Source organism: Callorhinus ursinus, unplaced genomic scaffold, assembly GCF_003265705.2.
Source record: "Callorhinus ursinus isolate GAN/ISIS: 27379988/994484 unplaced genomic scaffold, GSC_fseal_2.0 scaffold78, whole genome shotgun sequence".
NCBI lineage: Eukaryota > Metazoa > Chordata > Mammalia > Carnivora > Otariidae > Callorhinus > Callorhinus ursinus.
Window position 1 is genome coordinate 874,713 of NW_027397140.1, and position 22,427 is coordinate 897,139.

A 22,427-nucleotide genomic window follows, 5' to 3' on the forward strand; every position below is an offset into this window, starting at 1 on the left:
ATTTTTCCCAATCCATAAACCCAGCTCCACTGGTCACCTTCCATGACCAGGTGTGCACTGTTACGCGGCTACCTTAGGTATCAGTGGGTGGTGTCCAGGCCAGAGGTCCATGCTGAATGTGCGGCTGACTGCTGCCTTGCTGATCTCACTGCTCAGTGTCACCAGGAAAATAATGAGTCTGTCTTTTCCTCCTTTAGACAAATCTCACAGGAAGATAAAAATTGGGAGACCAATATCCAGGAACTACAAAAAAAGGTATTGTGGTTTCTTCTCTCAGGAATTTCTGATTCACCTCTTGCTTCACACAGAGATAAAACTGAAAGTGATTTCTCTTTTTATTCCTATAGCTGTACACAAGAGAGATAAGTTAGGAGTTAATGGGGAAAATAATTTTCCTGACATTTTCCAAAATCATTATTTTGTCCAGAAATTGAAAAGTTAAAATTTTTATATTTCCTTTGTGATAGGGTGGCCCTTTCTATGGTTAATGTAGCTGCAGAGAAAGTTGGCTGGGTGCCTCTGGCTCTTGGAGCTCTTCTTGATCCTAAAAGGCAGGTGTCATGTTTCCCATTGTGTGGATGAGGAGGTGGAGGTAGGGACAGGTGGGGCACGCTGTGTGAGATGGAGAAGTGTTAGGGACAGAGATGTAGTGTGTGTGTACGTTCTGTCATATGGCTCTCACTTCTGGTGGGCACACATAGTGCCCTCTCCTAGCCAAGAGAACGCTTCTCCAGATCTGCTTGGAGACGTTTGTATCTTTGTGATCTTTCAAATCCCCGTAGTTTCTTTTCTAGGGAGAGGGTGAGTGCCCACTTTCTTATTATGATCAGAACATTTTATCTCTTTCTAAAGGAAATTTAGACATGGGGGTCCTGGTGAGTAATGTGTTCTTTGGGTCTCTTCCCAGTCTCTGTCCCATTGAGATGGTTAGGGTTGGGAAAGAGGGGTGTGGCTATGACCCTTTTCTGGGCCCCAGGTTTATGCAGACCCTGACTGCTTTGCTAGACCATGTAGTGCTGGCTGTGAGTAGGGGAAGAGACTGTGTACCTCTCTGTATACCTGGCTGAATGAGGATTGAGGAGAGGTGGAAGGGACAAGCAAAGGAGCTTGTACTGAATCTAGGAGTCCTCAACTGTGATAGCTCCAGATACCTAAAATAAGAAAATTTAATAGACACCCAAAATAACAGATAAGCACAAACTCTGCATCATCTCCACTTGTACCAGCCAAGTGATGCTGGGAATGTTCTTTGACCTGCCTGCTCCCTCCATTTTCAATTCTGGAAATGCCCATGGTAATACCTACTTTCTGTGATTAACATGGCCGCACAGAAGGTTTGTGGTGTCTCCCCTCACAACAGGTGGGTGCCATGCCCTTTTTCTCTTAATTCACCATCACAGACTAATCGAGCAAAACTGGCCTTCCTTGGAGGTGGAAGGGGGAGATGAGTTGGCTTGCGGCCAGCTCAGCCACAAGCTTTGGCAGTAGGTGAGGAAGGAGGACAGATGCTCAGGAGGTGGCCCACATGATCTGTAAACAGGGGGCCAGGGGCTGCAGCCAGAGCCAGTGCAACATGGAGGAATTTATGACAACAACTCTAACTGCATGATCAGAGAAATCCAGAGAGAAAATCTATACCTATGTGCAGATCTCTCTATCTCTATACCTATCTCTACCTGTCTCTCTCTCTATCCATGTACATACCCATAAAATCTGTCTCTCTCTATATATCCATATTTATACCCATATCTATACTTTATCTAATTCCAGATAGACGTAGACATAGACAGATAGACAGATGTGCTGGTGGGACATGACACAGTTGTCAGTTCACATGGTGGAGCGTGATTCACACAGGGGCCTGGTTAGGTGGGGCAAGACAAGTCAGTGCCTATCTGCACAGGTTTTCTGGGACTTCGCTCCCTTCCCCAGCTCCACACAGCCGTGGCCCTCAGAGCATAGCACCCTCTGGGAACCTTGCCCATCTTGCTCTGTGGCTCAGGCCCACTGGAAGAAGGTCTGCACCTCTGAGGTTAATGAAGGTACTATAGAGCCTTCTGGCACCTCCCCTCACCCCTGAACAACTTGTCAGGCTCCCACAGGCATCATTTTGGTGATTAGGGCACTGTCAGGTACCTTCCAGGGTCCCTGTGAACATGAAAGGATATAGTAAGAACCTCAGCAGGAGTCATGTTATTGCAAGAACATGTTAACCTCAGCGCCACTATGAACAGGGATTTGTGTAATAGGAGGAAAGTTGAATTAAAAGGATAGGGGAATGGAGGGAAATCTGAAAGGGGAGAAATCAGAGAGGAAGATGAACCATGAGAGACTATGGACCCCAGGAAACAAACTGAGGGTTTCAGAGGGGAGGGGGCTGAGTGGGGATGGGGTAACAGGGTGATGGGTATTAAGGAGGGCACATGTTATAATGAGCACTGGGTGTTATACCTAACTAATGAATCATTGAACATTACATCAAAAACTAATGATGTACTACACAGTGGCTAACTGAACATAAAAAAAAAAGAAAGGGTATAAGCATGTAGCACCTGTGGAAATGCATGGCCAGGGCCCTGGAAGTTATGTTGTTTCTCCAGTGATTTTGCCAACATCTCATCTAATGCTTGTGGTGGGACTGGGAGCACTTTCTTCATCACATTAAGAAGCTATTTAGTCAGGTGTTCTATAAAAGGATTGTGCTATATATATATATTTAAAAATTTTATTCACTTATTAGAGAGAGAGAGAAAGAGAGAGAGAGAGAGCATGACTGGGGAGAAGGGGCAGAGGGAGAGGGAGAAGCAGACTCCCCGCTGAGCAGCAGGTCCAACGTGGGGCTCGATCCCAGGACCCTGAGATGAAGGCAGACCTTAACAGACTGAACCATCCAGGCACCCCATGTACTATATTTTAAATTTATTGTGTTTATTTTTAATAAAGATTTTGAATGCTGTAATCCCAAATCTGTACAGTCTTCCTTATAATGCATTACCTTATAATCTTCTTTCAAGTTCAAGATGTTATATTTTTCATCTTAAAGAGAATTTGTAGTGATTCAAGTCATGTAGGATGATGGACACATTGCAGGAAGCAGAAGATACTATCCAGTAAATGAGTTGTGTTTTCTTTTCTCACAGCACAGGATATCAGACAAGATTCTGCTCACCAAATGCCTGATGGTGTTGGGATTTGTTATCTTCATGTTCTTTCTCAATTCATTTGTCCCTGGTGTTCATCTTGATCTTGGTGAGTCTAATTTTTTGTTACCTTTTGTTGATAGGCTTTGCAACTGCTATCACAGTCTGCAAGGGAAGATTTCAAAACTTGTTCCTAGACATTGGTGAGGAGGGCTGATGTAGAGTGTGGCCAGCCTTTGATGGAAAGAAGGAAACCTTTATCCACTACCTCTCTTTTTGTTTTCTGGGAGAGAGGGAGAGGGAAAAAGAGAAGGAGGGAGGGAGAGAAAGAGGGAGATGCATCTCCAGTCCCTAGTGTCTCAGTGCATGGGTCCTCAGCCCTTTCAGGGTTTAACATTAGAAGAAATATAAAGTAGAGTCAATATTATCATCTCTCTTATACTTGATAACCAGATCTGTAAATTGTTGCTTGAGAAGAACCCCCAGAAGAGACAGGAGGTACCATCAACAAGGTCATAGTCTTGCAGTTTGTGCAACTTGACATGAGGATTAGATGAGGGACTGAAAGGGCCAGGGGAGTGCAAGAGGTCTACAAAACTCCCCTGCCCCCTATGGTGCATCCATTTTCCCCACAGAGCAGAACCCCTTCTCCCACCCTCTCCCATAGGTTTCTCTTCTCTTGTTTTCCTGGTGCTATGGCTCTCACTTTACACTTTCTCAAGTCCTGTGTCAAGGTTGCAGGGCCTGTCCCCCCCAGAGACATGCTGTCTTGCAGATTGGGCTCACCACATATCTTGTTAACCCCGACATCCTTCCACTCTTCATCAGTATTTTCCACATTCCTTAGGTTTTTCTTACTGATTTAGCAATTATCTCTATTGGTGTTATTACTTAAAACAAAACAAAACCCAAACCCCTTCCAAAATGCACCTCACATGAATGTATAGATTTATGAGAAAGATAAATTTGAAGTCCTTTCAAGGAATATTTTTTTATAACCAAAGCTTTATGGTTTTCCTTCAAAAGGAAGCTCTATTAAGATATATTAAATATCTTTTTATAAAAATTTGATTTACTGCAACATTTGAAGAATATAATTTCTATAGAAAGCAGAGCCTCTTTGTAAAATGATGGATAATGTGAGCAAGTTTCAGTTATTCACACCATGGCATTGCTCCTTTGGATCTAGGCTACCATCAGAAATCTTTATTGTAGATTAATTTCCCTTTTCTGTCATACGTAGAAAGACACATTGCTAGAGTCTTTACACATAGTACGTGATGTACATGCTTTTGACTGGGTGTCCAGCTTTATATCATGTGTTCAGAACCTCTCAGAATTTATTTCCTTAAATAATCTCAAATCTAATTTTCCAGGCAGCCTGGGCTGGGTTCTAAGCTGACAAGTGTTCTTTATCCACAACTGAGAGCCAATCCATATAGAATCCTGATGTAATAAAGAATGCCAAAGCTAGACTGGTAAAAATGTCATGAATTTTAATTTTATTTGGTGTATTACATCTAGAAATTATTGTTGCAATGTAATTATTTTGAATTACACTGCAGACATAATGTAATTTTTACATTATAAAACTTTAAGAGGTGGTCACCACAGGTAATTAAGCAAATACAATAAAACTGGTGTTTTGTGGGCAGAAGGGTTCCATTAGATAATTCTTTTGGGTATTTACGGGATATTTTGTTTCTAACTTTATTTGGGATCACACTATAAATGAACATAGCATGCATTTTAAAGACTAAAAAATATATGGAAGTTTGCATGCAATATTTTTAGCATTTGGCAAGTGATCACTCTATAAATAACAATACTTTAAAAATTTAGTCATATCTTTAACTATATGGACTTTAAAAAATCTTGATTACTGCAAAACATGTTATTTTAGCCTGAGAAGTTGACACTGTTTATTAAGATGTTACCTCTCTTTTTGTACGGTTGTTGCATCTGTGATCAAGGAACTTCTTTATTGCTTTTAATTTTATGTTTTCAGTTAGGGTTTGTGAAGAAATGATTTTATCTGGGGATCCTGGAATACGTAACTCAGATATTCTACCTGCTGATGGGAACAGGAACAAAACTGATACAAGATCTGCCCAGGGCTTCAGTCAGTAGATCTGACCATTTATTTTTGGTGAATTGCTGTTTTGAATGTGATGTGCTGTGTAAATTGAGCATAATACAATATGATGTCATATAACATGAGGTGATGTCACATCACACAATGTACATCATGAAACACGTGACATTATATAAAACAGCATAATATCAGATGATAAACTGGTGTCATATAACACTGTGTACAATGTGACATCACATAATTACAATGTGGTGTCATATAACATCAGATCATGCCATGTAACAAAACATAGCATCATATAACACATTCCTTCATTTAAACATCATAACCTAAACACAGCATTAACTCTCATCCTCTTTTTCTTTATTTTATTTTTTTAAGTTATCATAGAGAAAAACTGAGTTTTCCTTTTGGTACAAAATTTTATGAATTTTAACAAAGATGTAAATTTATGTAACCACCACTACAATTGGAATATAGAACAGTTCCATTGCCCCAAAAAACTTGTGTTATCCTTTTGTAATTACCCCTGCCTCAATCCCAGCAACTCCTGATTTGTTCTCTATCCCTACAGTTTTGTCTTTTAGACGGTGTCTAACACATGTAATCAGACTTCATGCAACCTTTGGGATTCGCTTTTCTCACACAGCATAACACCTTTCAGATTCATCCAAGCTGCTGTGTGTATCAATAGTTCATTTGTTTTGTTGCTCAGTAGACTTCTGTGGTATGGATACATTTTGTTTATCCATTCACCCATTGAAGGACATTTGGATTGGTTCCAGTTTTTGGTGATTGTAAGTAGAGCCAACATTTGGCATGGTTAGACACCCTCCCCTGGAGTTCCAAGCACCTTAGATCGAGAACTCACATGTTATTCTAATCATTTGTTTGTGTCTCTGTCCCCTAATATCCCCTTGCCCTAGCTAGACTCAAGGGCGTGGTCCTTGTCTGCTAAACTTTTCTCTCCTCAGTGCCTTGTATAAATGCCCCACACATTAATAGATACAAGATATAGGGTTCTAGAATGCATGAACAAACTTCTTGATTCTTTCTTTTTAAATTATCGATAGGTTTTTTAATTTAAACAATGCAGAAAATAACAAAAAGATAAAAGTTGCTACTTAGAATACTATGTGACTTCCAAAGTGAATATCATATTCTCTACTTTTCAGAGAAAAACAATGTTCACAGTTTTGTCCATATTCTTCCCTATTTTGTAATATTACATTATTTATTTATCTAGATTATTTATCAGTCACCTATGTATCTATGTCACTAATTTCTATAGTCACATTGTCTATAGTGAACTACATCTCTTTTTTTCCATTTATGTATCATACAAATGTGATCATATCAGTGTGGAGACCTACCTCATTCTCTTTTAATGACTACACGTACTCTATTGTATGGATACACCATATACAATTCAGTGAGACTCCTATTAAAAATTAAATTGTTTTCCATTTTTATGCCATTACCATGATACTGCAATGTACTTCCTTGTACATATGTGACTGACCATCTGTACTTTGAATTTTTAACATATTTTGCTATGTTCTCTGTTGGTTTGTCATTTTTTTCTTTTTCTTTTTTTTTAGGCTTTAGTGATACTTTATTTTTTAAAATTAATTAATTAATTTTTAAAAAATATTTTTTATTTATGACACAGAGAGAGATAGAGAGAGAGCAAGCACAAGCAAGGAGAGCACAGGCAGAGGGAGAGGGAGGAGCAGGCTCCACGCTGAGCAGTGACCCCAATGTGGGGCTCGATCCTAGGACCCAGGGATCATGACCTGAGCCGAAGGCAGACGCTTAACCAACTGAGCCACCCAGGCGCCCCTAAAATTGTTTTATTTTTATTAACATATAATGTACTATTTGTTTCAGGGGTACAGGTCTGTGATTCATCTGTCTTACACAATTCGCAGTGCTCATGATAGCACATACCCTCCCAATGTCCATCACCCAGCCACCCCATCCCTCCCACCCCCCTCCACTCCAACCCTCAGTTTGTTTCCTGAGATTAAGAGTCTCTTATGGTTTGTCTCCCTTTCTGGTTTCGTCTTGTTTCATTTTTTTCCTCTCTTCCCCTATGATCCTCTGTCTTGCTTCTCAAATTCTGCATATCAGTGAGATTGTATGATAATTATCTTTCTCTGATTGACTTATTTGGCTTAGCATAATATCCTCTAGTTCCATCCATGTTGTTGCAAATGGCAAGATTTTGGTTTTTTTGATGGCTGCATAATATTCCATTGTATATAATACCACATATTCTTTATCCATTCATCTGTTGATGGACATCTTGGCTCTTTCCAGTTTGGCTATTGTGGACATTGCTGCTATAAACATTGGGGTGCACATGTCCCTCCGGATCACTACATCTGTATCTTTGGGGTAAATACCCAGTAGTGCAATTGCTGGATCGTAGGTAGCTCTATTTCCAACTTTTTGAGGAACCTCCATACTGTTTTCCAGAGTGGTTGCACCAGCCTGCATTCCCACCAACAGTGTAGGAGGATTTCCCTTTTCCTCATCCTCGCCAACATCTGTCATTTCCTGACTTGTTGATTTTAGCCATTCTGACTGGTGTGAGGTCTTCTTATTGATTCTTATAGATTTCAACTTAATTATGAGAATTTTAGATGTGGCTGACTCAGCCTAGGTTCTCTAGAGAGCAAAGCCTGGGTGAAGGCTTGTGTGTGGGTTTTTCATTGGGAAGTATGATTCCAGGGAAGAGAAGTGAAAGATAAGGAGGCAGAGTAGTGTCAGGTGAATGTGATAACCACTACACTGTGGAAACATGGAAGCACAATAGTGAAGAGAGCAAGCCAAAACAAGACTGCATCATCATATGGCCACTAATGTGGGCCACTGGTGGCTCCATCCCATAGGATTGTCTGAGAAGAAGTATAGAATATGTCTCAGGTCTGTCCATGGGGTTGCATGGGAGAGGGTGCATTTACTTATTGGCTCCATTAGCCATTGGTTCAAGTTCTATGGAACGCTAACTTGCACATGTATACAGCTGATACATGCATGAAGGTCAAGCAGCAGAAAGGCTACAGTTGGGAAGTAGGTGCATGGATTCAGGGACAGATTCAGTCAGGGTACATCTGTATGAGGGCACATCCACACAGAGCTGGCTACTGCCACAGACTTTATGTGAGAGACAGGAGAACTTTGAGGGACCTAAAGGTGCAAGAGGTGCTACAATAGTGAAGAAAGAAAAGGGATCTGGTTACAATTTATGTGCATCTGGCAAAGAGATAGTTCCCCAATGTGCAAGGATCTTTATCTCACAGCATATGTTAGAATTAACTCTAGTCTGCTCAGTTGGTACACAGAGGAAACTCTTGCTACCAGATATGTTTCAAAATTCTGATATCTTTGTTTGTATTTTACAAGGAGAATTCAATGTACATACTGAATTGTATATAATGTAACACCCCCAAGAGGTTCAGAACCAGCATCTTATCATCTAAGCATTAATATTGCTGCAGTGAAACATGAATACTTACACAAGGTGGGATAAATTAAGACCATAAATTGCCTCATTTTAGTTCAAGTCAGGTTTTATTGAATTTTAACATAAAACTTATAAAAATTTTTGCTTTATCTGAACTTTAGGATTTCAGAATCGTGGATAATGGATTAGTAAACTGTAAGAATCAGTGAGCCAGCGTTAAAATGTCTTTGGCCTTACAATTTATAACCTTGATCAGGAGTTTTCTAGGTCTCCTCTTTGATAATTAGTTTAGAATGTCCCCCTAAGTTCTCTCACAATATATTTGATTAGATTTCAGTTTTGGAGGTTTTTCTGTAATTATTTCCCTGATTATGGTTTCAAAATTGCTAGTGTTTTTACTGTCCCTTTGTGTCCTATTGTTGAACAAATAAAACAACTTACTTGATCAGTCTTAAGCAAAATAAAGGTTATTGAAGGATACTGGGTTCACTGGCAGACTGCAAGGGATGATTGGTCCTGGGCAGTGGGCAGACTCAGGAAAAAGAAAGGCATCCAGACAAAGGGCATGCTCCTGATTCCCAAACACTCTCCATTCTATTCTCATAACCTCGTGCTTCTCCATGCACCATTTTCTCATCTTTTTTCTGTTCACAGAAGAACAGAGATGATCTCATTACTTTCCTGATTTGTAGAATCTCACTTTCAGCAACACAGAGGGAAAAAGTTATTTTGAATCCCAGATTCCCCGGTGAAGAGTCTGATTGGCCCAGACTGGATTAGCTTCCTTTTCTAACCTAGAAATTATGACCAGGACAAGGGCCACATGTTTTATAATGGAGGGGCTGGAGGTATAGTTCTTAGAGGAAGGGGGTCATTGTGAGCTGGACAGACATCTCCAAAGCTTCCTAATATATTTCCCAGGTACTCTGATTTCTGGTAAGTAATTCATTTCAGTTACATCATTCATTTATTAATTCAGTTATCCATTCATGCATTTGTACAACAAATGCAAGGGGTGGTGTAGGGCCTGGGTATAGTGTAGTGAACATAAAAACTATGTCAGTGCTCTCATTGGTCTCCCATTATAGAGGGGAGGTCTGTATTGATTCACATGAGGTGCATTGAGAATTACACAGCTAATTAAGACACAGATCTTCAGAACTCTCACAGTTCGTTGTAGAGGCAGGACAAGGGTACCAAGTTATAAAGCCAAATATGATAACTTCCATAATCAAGGGACAGATGAACTGTTATTGCTGTCAAAATTAAATAGCTAGAAATAGGGGAGAAGGAAATGGAATAGGAGGAGGAAGAAGAAGAAGGGGAGGAACAGGAAGAGGAAGAGTTGGAAGAGATCATATCCAATTGAAAAGGCAAGGAAATGCCTCTTGGAGGAGGCAGCATTTGTCATGGACTTTGACAAAAGAATATGATTCCAAAGGTTGGGGATGAGATTAAAGATTTCACCCAGATGGAAAAAACTGAGCAAATACAAAGCAGCAAGTGACCCTTGTAGAAATTCCAATAAAAAAAACAGAAACATTTGTCCCATGGTGACCCATGGTGTATGCCTGGCAACTGGTTGATGGTGTCCCAAGAGGTAGGTCAGCAGCACCCTTCATGCTGGGCAGGTGGTTCAGAAATGTTATTCCAAGTAAGCTCAGACACTCACCAGCCCATAACATGGATCTGTTCTTTTATGGCTGAGAGGATTTGACCAGGTTGTCTTCTAGCTCATGTGTTATCAAAACGTAAACTTAGACTGATACTGTGAAATGTTACATTTTAACAAGGAGACAAATGCATTAGTTTGAAATAAGTGTTGTAACTGTGGAGGGGACAGTATATTTGGATCTTGGGGTTAGTCAAAGGGTTTGAGTGTTTCATAGCATCATGCTGTGAGTGCCTGTGAGTGACAGATGAGGAACTGAAACTTCAGTTAAGTCACTTGACTACCCTGTCAGTGAGGGCTGAGATGATCTAGTTTTGAGGGTCTTCTCAAGACTCTGCTGCCTCAAAGAAAGACTTCTTCCTATGGCCTCAAAGTAGATCTAAAGGAATGGCGGCACTCACCTGAGTTGTAAGGATACACACACACACACACACACACACACACACACACACACACACACGGCAATTGTTACATGAAGTTAGTGTCAACCTGATAATAGAAACATTTAAATCCCTAGATAGTTCCTTCCTAGTTTTTATCAAGTATTCATCTTAAATGCATGTAAATATCCACATGATTATTTTGGAATGACAATAAATATAACAAATAGGTCTTGGCTTTTAAGAATCAATTAGAGTAAAGTGCCTGTTTTCCTTACTAATCTCACCATGGATAAAATTACCATATTCCCCATGACACTGCAGAAATGAAATTGAGAGAGAGAGGTGAGGGAGAGGAAGGAAGAGGAAGAGAGAAAGGGAGCAGGTGAGATAAGGAGAGAGAGAGAGAGAGAGAGAGAGAGAGAGAGAATGGATTAGATTTTTTTTATTGAGATCTAGAATTCACATACCATAAGTTTCATCCTTTAATGTGTATAATTCGGCGTTTTTTTGTATATTCACAAAGTTGCATAACCATTGCCACTTCCAGGACATTTTCCTCACCCTCAAATAACCCCACACCTATTAGCAGTCACCATGCCCCCTCACACCCTGCATCGCACCTCCTTCCAATAATTCCCCTTTCTGCCTGTATGGACTTGCCTATTACGGCATGGGATCTTTTGTGTCTTAGCATAATAATTTCAAGATTCATCCATGTTGCGGGATGGTTTACTACTTCATTACTTTTTATGGCTGAATAATATTCCATTTTCTAAGCTATGCCATAATTTGTTTATCTATTAATTGACTGATGGACATTTTGTTTTTTTCCACTTTTTGGTTGTTATGAATGATGCCACTTGAACATTTGTGTATGAGTTTTTGTGTGGACATATGTCTTCAGTTCTCTTGGATATATGCCTACGAATGGAATTGCTGTGTCATATGGCAATTCTGCATAACTTTTTGAGGAACTGATAGATTGTTCTCCATAGCACCTTTAATTTTACATTCCCAACAGCATTGGATGAGGGTTCCAATTTCTCCACATCCTCACCAACACTTGTTATTATCTATATTTTTGATTATCTCCTTTCTTCAGGGTGCGAAGTAGTATCTCATTACGTTAATGAGATGGCTAATGGCTAATGTTGTTGGGCATCTTTTCATGTGCTTGTGGCCATTTGTGTATCTTCTCTGGAGAAATGTCTATTAAAACACTTTACCCATTTTAATTTATTTATTTATTTAAAATGTTATTTTATTATGTTATGTTAGTCATCATACATTATATCACTAGTTTTTGATGTAGTGTTCCATGATTCATTGTTTGAGTATAACAATCAGCACTTTACCCATTTTTAAACTGGCTTGTCTTTTTGTTGTTGTTGAGTTCTAAAGTTCTTCATATAGTCTGGATACTAGTCCCTCATCAGCTATATGATTAGTAAACATTTTCATTTATTCTATGGATTTTCTTTTTGCTTTCTTGATGGTGTCCTTTGAAGCACAAAAGTTTTTATTTTGAGGAAATCCAATTTATCTGTTTCTTTTGTTCCTTGTGCTTTTGAGGTTATGTCTAACAAACCATTGCTTAATCCAAGGTCATGAAGATATGTACCTCCGCTTTCTTCTAGTGTTTTATAATTTTCGATCTTCCATTTAGGTCTATGATCCATTATTTTCATATAAAGTGTGAGGGAGGTGTCTTTTCTTTTTTTTAAAGCTTTCTCCCACCGTTTTATTGAGAAATAATTGACACATTGCTGTATGAGTTTAAGGCATACAGAATAATTTGACATGTGTTTTGTGAGATGATTACTACAATAGGTTCAGATAAAATTTATTTTCTCATGTAGTTAAAATAAAAACAAAAGAACGAAGAAAATAATAAAGGAAGAAAAATTTCCTCCTGTGATGAGAACTCTCATTTACTCTTGTAACAATTTTTGTATATATCATACAGCAGAGTTAGCTATTGCTTCATATTGTACATTTTATCCCTAGTACTTATTTATTTTTTGGTGAATAATTCAATCTCTTTAATCCAATAGATATATTCAGGTTTTTTATTTCTTCTTCAGTCAGTTTCAGTAGTTTGTGTCTTTCTAGGAACTTGTCCACTCTATCTAGGTTATCAAATTAAATTTTTTTCATAGCATTACAGGCATATCTCAGAGATATTGTGGATTCAGTTCCAGACCACTGCCATAAAGCAAATATCACAATAAAGTGAGTTAAATGAATTTTTTGGTTTCCCAGCACATATGAAAGTTATGTTTACACTGTAGTCTATTAAGTGTGCAATAGCATTGTCTAAAAAAAGTGTACATACTTTAATTTAAAAATATTGCTAAAAAATGTCAACCATAATTTGAGCTTTCAATGGGTCATGATTACTGGTCACAGATTAACATAACAAATAATAATAATATAAACGCTTGAAATATTGTGAGAATTACAATAATGTGACACAGAGACATGAAGTGAGCAAATACTGTTGGAAGAATGGTGCTGATAGACTTGCTGGATACAGGTTGCCACAAACAATTTGTAAAAAATTCAGTGTCTGCAAAACACAATAAAGTGAAATGCAATAAGATGAGGTTTGCCTGTATGTTATAATCTTTTTAAATTCAGTAAGGTCTGTGGTAATGTCCCTACTTTTCTTGCTCAGTCTAGCTAAAGGTTTGTCAAGTTTGTTGCTCTTTTGGTTGTTGATCATCTCTATTATTTTTCTATTCTTTGTTTGATTTATTTCCACTCTCATTTTTATTAGTTCCTTTCTTCTGCTTGCTTTAGGTTTAGTTTGCTCTTTTTTTTTTTCTAGTCTTAACATAGAAGATTAGATTATCCACCTGAGACCTTTCCTCTTTTTGAATGAAGGTATTTACAGCTATAAATTTCCTTCTTAGCATTATGTTGATGCATCCAAACTTTTTGTTTTGTGTTTTCATTTCCATTCATCTCAAGCATTGTCTAATTTTATTATGATTTCTTCTTTGACCCATTGGTTTAAAGTCTGTTGTTTACACAGGGAAGATTAGTCCCTTTTTAAGCTCTGGCTTAAAAACCAGAGGGGCTGAATTCTGTGAGATACAAAACTGGTGGTACTTGGAGCCTGGAGCTTTAAAAGTCTTCTGAGTCAGCACAGGGTGATCTCAGGAAACAAATTGAGGGTGGCTGGAGTGGTGGGGGGTGAGAGGGATGGGGTGGCTTGGTGATAGACACTGGGGAGCGTATGTCCTATGGTGAGTGCTGTGAATTGTGTACGACTGACGAGTTGCAGATCTGTACCTCTGAAACAAATAATACATTATATGTTAAAAAAAAAGAAGATAGTAGGAAGGGAAAAATGAAGGGGGGGAAATTGGAAGGGGAGACGAACCATGAGAGATTATGGACTCTGAGAAATAAACTGAGGGTTCTAGAGGGGAGGGGGGTAGGGGGATGGGTTAGCCTGGTGATGGGTATTGAGGAGGGCACGTTCTGCATGGAGCACTGGGTGTTATGAACAAACAATGAATCATGGAACACTGCACCAAAAACTAATGATGTAATATATGGTGATTAACATAACAATAAAAAAATAAAAAAAAAATAAAAAACATTTTTTATTTTTCATTTTTAGAGTCATATTTGATCCCTTCATAGTAGTTACCCTTATTTTTGGCATATAAGTTGTTCTCTCTTTAAAATTTTGAGATACAGTTTCTTCTAACAGATCAAAATATACCCTAAATCACTAGTGTATGGCTTTGTTCTAGTCTCCTGCCTGATCACATTCTCTCCCTTTTTTTTTTTAATTTTCTCCTTTCTTTTTTCAAACAACTTCTTATCGTATCAATTCCTTTTATAAAATCTTTTATAATTTTCATCTTTATAGTCATCCTCCATCCCTTCATTGTATCAACTCTTATTTTGTACATATATAAATCTTTCTTCCTTTAAGATTTTAGGAGGCACTTTTTTCTAACAGAACAAAATACGCCCAAAATCTAGTGTGTGGCACTGATCTCTGCACTAGGCTGTTCATATTTGATCATATTCCGGTTTTTTTTGTATTGTTCTGTTTTTGTTTTTATCTTTTTCTTTTTGTTTTTTTTTTTCTTTCTTTCTTTTTCTTTCCCTTTCTTTTCCCCTGGTTTCAGGTCTTTTCTGATTTGTATAGAGTATATTTGCTGGGGACATTGTTAACCTGTTAGCATTTTGTTCTCTCATTCATCTATTCTCCTCTGGACAAAATGACAAGACGAAAAAAATCACCTCAGCAAAAAGAACAAGAGATAGTACCGTCAGCCAAGGACCTACTCAATACAGACATTAGTACGATGTCGGACCTAGAGTTCAGAATCATGACTTTAAAGATACTAGCTGGGCTTGAAAAAAGAATGGAAGTTATTAGAGAAACCCTTTCTGGAGAAATAAAAGAACTAAAATCTAACCAAGTCGAAATCAAAAAGGCTATTAATGAGGTGCAATAAAAAATGGGCGCACTAACGGCTAGGATAAATGAGGCAGAAGAGAGAATCAGCGATATAGAAGACCAAATGATGGAAAATAAAGAGGCTGAGAAAAAGAGAGAGAAACAACTACAGGATCACGAGCGCAGAATTCGAGAGATAAGTGATACGATAAGATGAAACAACATTAGAATAATTGGGATCGCAGAAGAAGAAGAAAGAGAGGGAGGGGTAGAAGGTATATTGGAGCAAATAATAGCCGAGAACTTCCCTAATGTGAGGAAGGAAACAGGCATGAAAATCCAGGAGGCACAGAGAACCCCTCTCAAAATCAATAATAACAGGTCAACACCCCGACATCTAGTAGTAAAACTTACAAGTCTCAGAGACAAAGAGAAAATCCTGAAAGCAGCTCGGGAGAAGAGATATGTAACCTACAATGGTAGAAATATTAGATTGGCAACAGACCTATCCACAGAGACCTGGCAGGCCAGAAAGGACTGGCATGATATCTTCAGAGCACTAAACGAGAAAAATATGCAGCCAAGAATATTATATCCAGCTAGGCTCTCATTTAAAATTGAAGGAGAGATAAAAAGCTTCCAGGACAAACAAACACTAAAGGAATTTGCAAACATGAAACCAGCCCTCCAAGCAATATTGAAAGAGGTCCTCTAAGCAAAGAGAGAGCCTAAAAGCAGCACAGATCAGAAAGGAACAGAGACAATATACAGTAACAGTCACCTTACAGGCAATACAATGGCACTAAATTCATACCTTTCAATAGTTACCCTGAATGTAAATGGGCTCAATGCCCCAATCAAAAGACACAGGCTATCAGATTGGATTGAAAAACCAGACCCATCAATATGCTGTCTGCAAGAGACTCATTTTAGACGCAAAGACACCCCCAGATTGAAAGTGAAGGGGTGGAAAACCATTTACCATGCTAATGGACACCAAAAGAAAGCTGGGGTGGCAATCCTTATATCAGACACATTAGATTTTAAAACAGAGAATGTAATAAGAGATGAAGAAGGACACTGTATCCTACTTAAAGGGTTTAACCAACAAGAAGATCTAACAATTGTAAATATCTATGCCCCTAACATGGGAGCAACAATTATATAAGGCAATTAATAACAAAAGTGAAGAAACACATCGACAACAATTCAATAACAGTGGGGGACTTTAACACCCCCCTGACTGAAATGGACAGATCATCTAAGCAAAAGATCAACAAGGAAATAAAGACTTTAAATGACACAATGGACCAAATGGACCTCACAGACATATTCAGAACTTTTCATTCCAAAGCAACAGAATACACATTCTTCTCTAGTGCCCATGAAACGTTCTCCAGAATTGATCCCATCCTAGGTCACAAATCAGGTCTCAACCAGTACCAAAAGATTGGGATTATTCCTTGCATATTTTCAACCACAATGCTTTGAAACTAGAACTCAATCACAAGAGGAAAGTCAGAAAGAACTCAAATACATGGAGGCTAAAGAGCATCCTACTAAAGAATGAATGGGTCAACCAGGAAATTAAAGAAGAATTAAAAAGATTCATGGAAACCAATGAAAATGAAAACACAACTGTTCAAAATCTTTCGGATACAGCAAAGGGAGTCCTGAGAGGAAAGTACATAGCAATACAAGCCTTTCGTAAGAAACAAGAAAGGTCTCAAATACACAACCTAACCCTACACCTAAAGGAGCTGGAGAAAGAATAGCAAATAAAGCCTAAACCCAGCAGGAGAAGACAAATAATAAAGATCAGAGCAGAAATCAATGAACTAGAAACCAAAGAACAGTAGAACAGATCAACGAAACTAAGAGCTGGTTCTTTGAAAGAATTAACAAGATTGATAAACCCCTGGCCAGATTTACCAAAAAGAAAAGAGAAATGACCCAAATCAACAAAATCATGAATGAAAGAGGAGAGATCACAACCAACACCAAAGAGATACAAACAATTGTAAGAACATATTATGAGCAACTCTATGCCAGCAAATTAGATAACCTGGAAGAAATGGGTGCATTCCTAGAGATGTATCAACTACTAAAACTGAACCGGGAAGAAATAGAAAACCTGAACAGACCTATAACCACTAAGGAAATTGAAGCAGTCAGCAAGAATCTCCCAACAAACAAAAGCCCAGGGCTAGATGGCTATCCCAGGGGAATTCTATCAGACATTTAAAGAAGAATTAATACCTATTCTCCTGAAACTGTTCCAAAAAATAGAAATGGAAGGAAAACTTCCAAACTCATTTTATGAGGCCACCATTACCTTGATCCCAAAACCAGACAAAGACCCCATCCAAAAGGAGAATTACAGACCAATATCCTTGATGAACATGGATGCAAAAATTCTCACCAAAATACTAGCCAATAGGATCCAACAGTACATTAAAAGCATTATTCACCATGACCAAGTGGGGTTTATCCCTGGGCTGCAAGGCTGGTTCAACATCCGCAAATCAATCAACGTGATACAATACATTAACAAAAGAAAGAACAAGAATCATATGATCCTCTCAATAGATACAGAAAAAGCATTTGACAAAGTACAGCATCCTTTCTTGATCAAAACTCTTCAGAGTATAGAGATAGAGGGTACATACCTCAATATCATAAAAACCATCTATGAAAAACCTACAGCGAATATCATTCTCAATGGGGAAAAGCTGAGAGCTTTTCCCTTAAGGTCAGGAACGCGGCAGGGATGTCCACTCTCACCACTGTTATTCAACATAGTATTAGAAGTCCTAACCACAGCAATCAGGAAACAAAAAGAAATCAAAGGCATCCAAATCGGCAAAGAGGAAGTCAAACTCTCACTCTTTGCAGATGATATGAGACTGTATGTAGAAAATCCAAAAGACTCCACCCCAAAGCTGCTAGAACTCATACAGGAATTCAGTAAAGTACCAGGATATAAAATCAATGCACAGAAATCAGTGGCATTTCTAGACAGCAACAACAAGACAGAAGAGAGTCAAATCAAGGAGTCGATCCCATTAACAATTAAACCCAAAACCATAAGATACCTAGGAATAAATTTAACCAAAGAGGCAAAGGATCTGTACTCAGAAAACTATAAAATACTCATGAAAGAAATTGAAGAAGACACAAAGAAATGGAAAATTGTTCCATGCTCATGTATTGGAAGAACAAACATTGTGAAGCTGTCAATGCTACCTAGAGCAACCTACACATTCAATGCAATCCCCACCAAAATACCATCCACTTTTTTAAAAGAAATGGAACAAAAAATCCTAAAATTTGTATGGAACCAGTAGAGACCCCGAATAGCCAGAGGAATATTGAAAAAGAAAGCAAAGCTGGCGGCATCACAATTCCGGACTTCCAGCTCTATTACAAAGCTGTCATCATCAAGACAGGATGGTACTGGCACAAAAACAGACACATAGATCAGTGGAACAGAATCGAGAGCCCAGAAATGCCCCTCAACTCTATGGTTAACTCATCTTTGACAAAGCAGGAAAGAATGTCCAATGGTAAAAAGACAGTGTCTTCAACAAATGGTGTTGGGAGAATTGGACAGCCACATGCAGAAGAATGAAACTGGACCATTTCCTTACACCACACACAAAAATAGACTCCAAATGGTTGAAAGACCTAAATGTGAGACAGGAGTCCATCAATATCCTAAAGGAGAACACAGGCAGCAACCTTTTCGACCTCACCTGCAACAACTTCTTCCTAGAAACATCACCAAAGGAAAGGGAAACAAGGGCAAAAATGAACTATTGGGATTTCATCCCAATAGTGGGGGAGACGAACCATGAGAGACGATGGACTCTGAAAAACAACCTTAGGGTTCTAGAGGGGAGGAGGGTGGGGGGATGGTATAGCCTGGTGTTGGGTATTAAAGAGCGCACCTTCTGCGTGGAGCGGTGGGTGTTATGCACAAACAATGAATCATGGAACACTACATCAAGAACTAATGATGTAATGTATGGTGATTAACATAACAATAAAAAATTAAAAAAAAGAAGGACACTATATAAAATAAAGGGGACAACCTAACAAGAAGATATAACAATTGTAAATATTTATTCACCCAACATGGGAGCACCCAAATACATAAAACTTTTAATAACAAAGATAAAGGAACTAATCGATAATAATATAATAATAGTAGGGGACTGTAGCAACTCACTTGCATCAATGGGCAGATTATCTAAAGAGAAAATCTGCAAGGAACATTTGCTTTGAATGACACACTTGACCAGATGGATTTACCAGACATAGTCAGAACATTCCATCATAAAACAGTAGAATACACATTCCTTTCAAGGGCACATGGAATATTCTCCAGCATACATCACATATTAGCCCACAAAACAAGCCTCAACAGATTCAAGAAGATCAAAACCTTTTGCCACAAGATGGATGGAGCTAGAGAGTATTATGCTAAGTGAAATAAGTCAGTCAGAGAAAGACAAATACCATCTGACTTCACCCATATGTGGAATTTAAGAAACAAAACAAACAAGCAAGTGGAAAAAAATGAGAGAAAGAGAAGGAAATCAAGAAACAGACTCTTTAAAAAAAAAAGATTTAAGTTTTTATTTATTTGAGAGAGAGAGAGAGAGAGAGCATGAGCAGGGGAGGTGGCAGAGGGAGAGGAGAAGCAGACTCCACAGACTCCCCGCTGAGGAGGGAGCCTGATGCTGGGCTCCATCCCAGGACCCTGAGATCATGACCCGGGTTGAAGGCAGATGCTTATCTGACAGCCACCAGGCACAACAAGAAACAGACTCTTAATTATAGAGGACAAACTGATAGTTACCAGAGGGGCGGTGGGTGCGGGGATGGACTAAATAGGTGATGGGGATTAAGGAGTGAACTTGTGGTGATAGGCACAGGGTGATGTATGGAAGTGTTGAATTACTATATTCTACACCTGAGACTAATATAACACTGTATGTTAACTAACTGGAATTAAAACAAAAACTTAGAAGTAAAATCTCTGGGCCAGCAGAAATCTCAGAATTGGCTTTTGGACCAGATCCCATCTTCTCCCCAGGTTGCTGGCTTCCTGAATAACACGTATTTTTCTCAGGTCATGATCCTGGAGTCCCGGGATCGAGTGCCACATCAGGCTCCCTGCTCAGCAGGGAGTCTGCTTCTCCCTCTGACCTTCCCCCCTCTCATGCTCTCTCTCTCTCATTCTCTCTCTTAAATAAATAAATAAAATCTTTAAAAAATATAAAGACTGTGTTGTTCAATTTCCACATATTGTGTTATTTCTCCAATTTTTTTAGTTATTGATTTTTAATTGTGGTCAGAGACGATATTTAACGTGATTTCATTCCTTTTACATTTAATTAGCCTTGTTCCTAGACTAACATATGGTCTACTCTACAGACTGCTCCATATGTGCTTTTAAGAAAAATGTGTATTTTGCTATTATTGGGTGGAGCACTCTGTAGATGTCTATTTGGTCTAGTTTCACAGTGTTGTTCAAGTCTTTCACTTCTTTGTTGATCTTCTCTCTAGTTTATCCATTATTGAAAGTAAAGCACTGAACTCTCTGACTATTCTTATTGAATTGTCTAGTATCCTTTCAATTTGGTCACATTACCCTCCATGTGTTTTGTGGCTCTCCTGTTAGGTGCATATATACTTAAATTGTTAGGTCTCCTTGACAAACAATTTTAATTATTATAAAATATCTCTAGTGACATTTTTTTGTCTTTAAATCTGTTTTTACTGGTTATTAATAGCCACTCCAGCTTTATTTGATTTAGATAGGTCTAGGTGTAGATTTCTTTGAATTTATTTTATTGGGGTTTCACTGAGCTTCTTGGATGTTTTTCATTACATTTGGAAAATTTTTCATTAGTATTTTCCCCCATTTTTTATTAAAATTCAATTACTTAATTGTATTTTGTATTTGTATTTGTATTATTGGTTTCAGAGGTAGAGGTCAATGATTCATCAGTCATATAGTACCCAGTGCTCATTACATCATGTGCCCTCCTTAATGTCTATCACCCACTTACCCTATCCCCCACTTCCATCCCCTCCAAAAAGGGGTTTGCTTCCTATGATTAAAAGTCTCTCATGGTTTTTTCCCTCTCTGATGATTTCTCATTCAGTTTCCCCTCCCTTCCCCTATATTTCTCTGTGCTGTTTCTTGTATTCCACATATGAGTGAAACCATATGATAATTGTCTTTCTCTGATTGACTTATTTCACTCAGCATAATACCCTCCAGTTCCAACCACTTCTATGTAAATGATAAGTATTCATTCTTTCTGATGGCTGAGTAATATTCATATATATACCACATCTTCTTTATCCATTCATCAGTCGATGGACATCTGGGCTCTTCCCGAGTTTGGATAATGTGGACATTGCTGTTATGAACATTGAGGTACAGGTACCCCTTTGGATCACTACATTTTTATCTTCGGGGTAAATACCCAGTAGTGTAATTGCTGGGTCATAAGGTAGCTCTATTTTCAACTTTTTGAGGAACCTCCACACTGGTTTCCAGAGTGGCTGCACCAGCTTGCATTCCCACCAACAGTGTAGGAGGGTTTCCCTTCTTCTGCACCCTTGCCAACATCTGTTGTTTCCTGAGTTGTTAATTTTAGCCGTTCTGACTGGTGTGAGGTGGTATCTCATTGTGGTCTTGATTTGTATTTCCCTGATGCTGGGTGATATTGAGCATTTTTCATGTGTCTGTTGGCCATTTGTATGTCTTCTTTGCAGAAAAGTCTGTTCATGTCTTCTACCCATTTCTTGATTGGATTATTCTTTGGGTGTTGAGTTTGATAAGTTCTTTATAGATTTTGGATACTAGCCCTTTATCTGATATGTCATTTGCAAATATCTTCTCCCATTCTGTCAGTTGTCTTTGTTTTATTCGACTGTTTCCTATACTCTGCAAAAGCTTTCTTATCTTGGTGAAGTGCCAATAGTTCATTTTTCCCTTTGTTTCCCTTGCCTTTGGAGACGTGTCTAGCAAGAGGTTGCTGTGGCCAAGGTCACAGAGGTTGCTGCCTGTGTGCTCTAGGATTTTAATAGATTCCTGTCTCACATTTAGGTCTTCCATCCATTTTGAGTTTATCACTGTGTATGGTGTAAGGAAATGGTCCAGTTTCATTCTTCTGCATGTGGCTGCCTAATTTTCCCAACACCATTTGTTGAAGAGAC

At 38.5% G+C, this 22,427-nt stretch overlaps 1 protein-coding gene across 1 annotated transcript in view; it reads left to right on the forward strand.

Annotated features, from left to right (window-relative positions):
• The window catches only part of OCA2 (OCA2 melanosomal transmembrane protein), a 480,811-nt gene that overhangs the window by 170,719 nt on the left and 287,665 nt on the right, over positions 1–22,427 (forward strand). The window contains exons 17-18 of the mRNA XM_073887392.1: positions 198–255; positions 3,141–3,249. Of these exons, the coding sequence (XP_073743493.1) occupies positions 198–255; positions 3,141–3,249 (167 nt within the window). The remainder of the gene's footprint in view (positions 1–197; positions 256–3,140; positions 3,250–22,427) is intronic.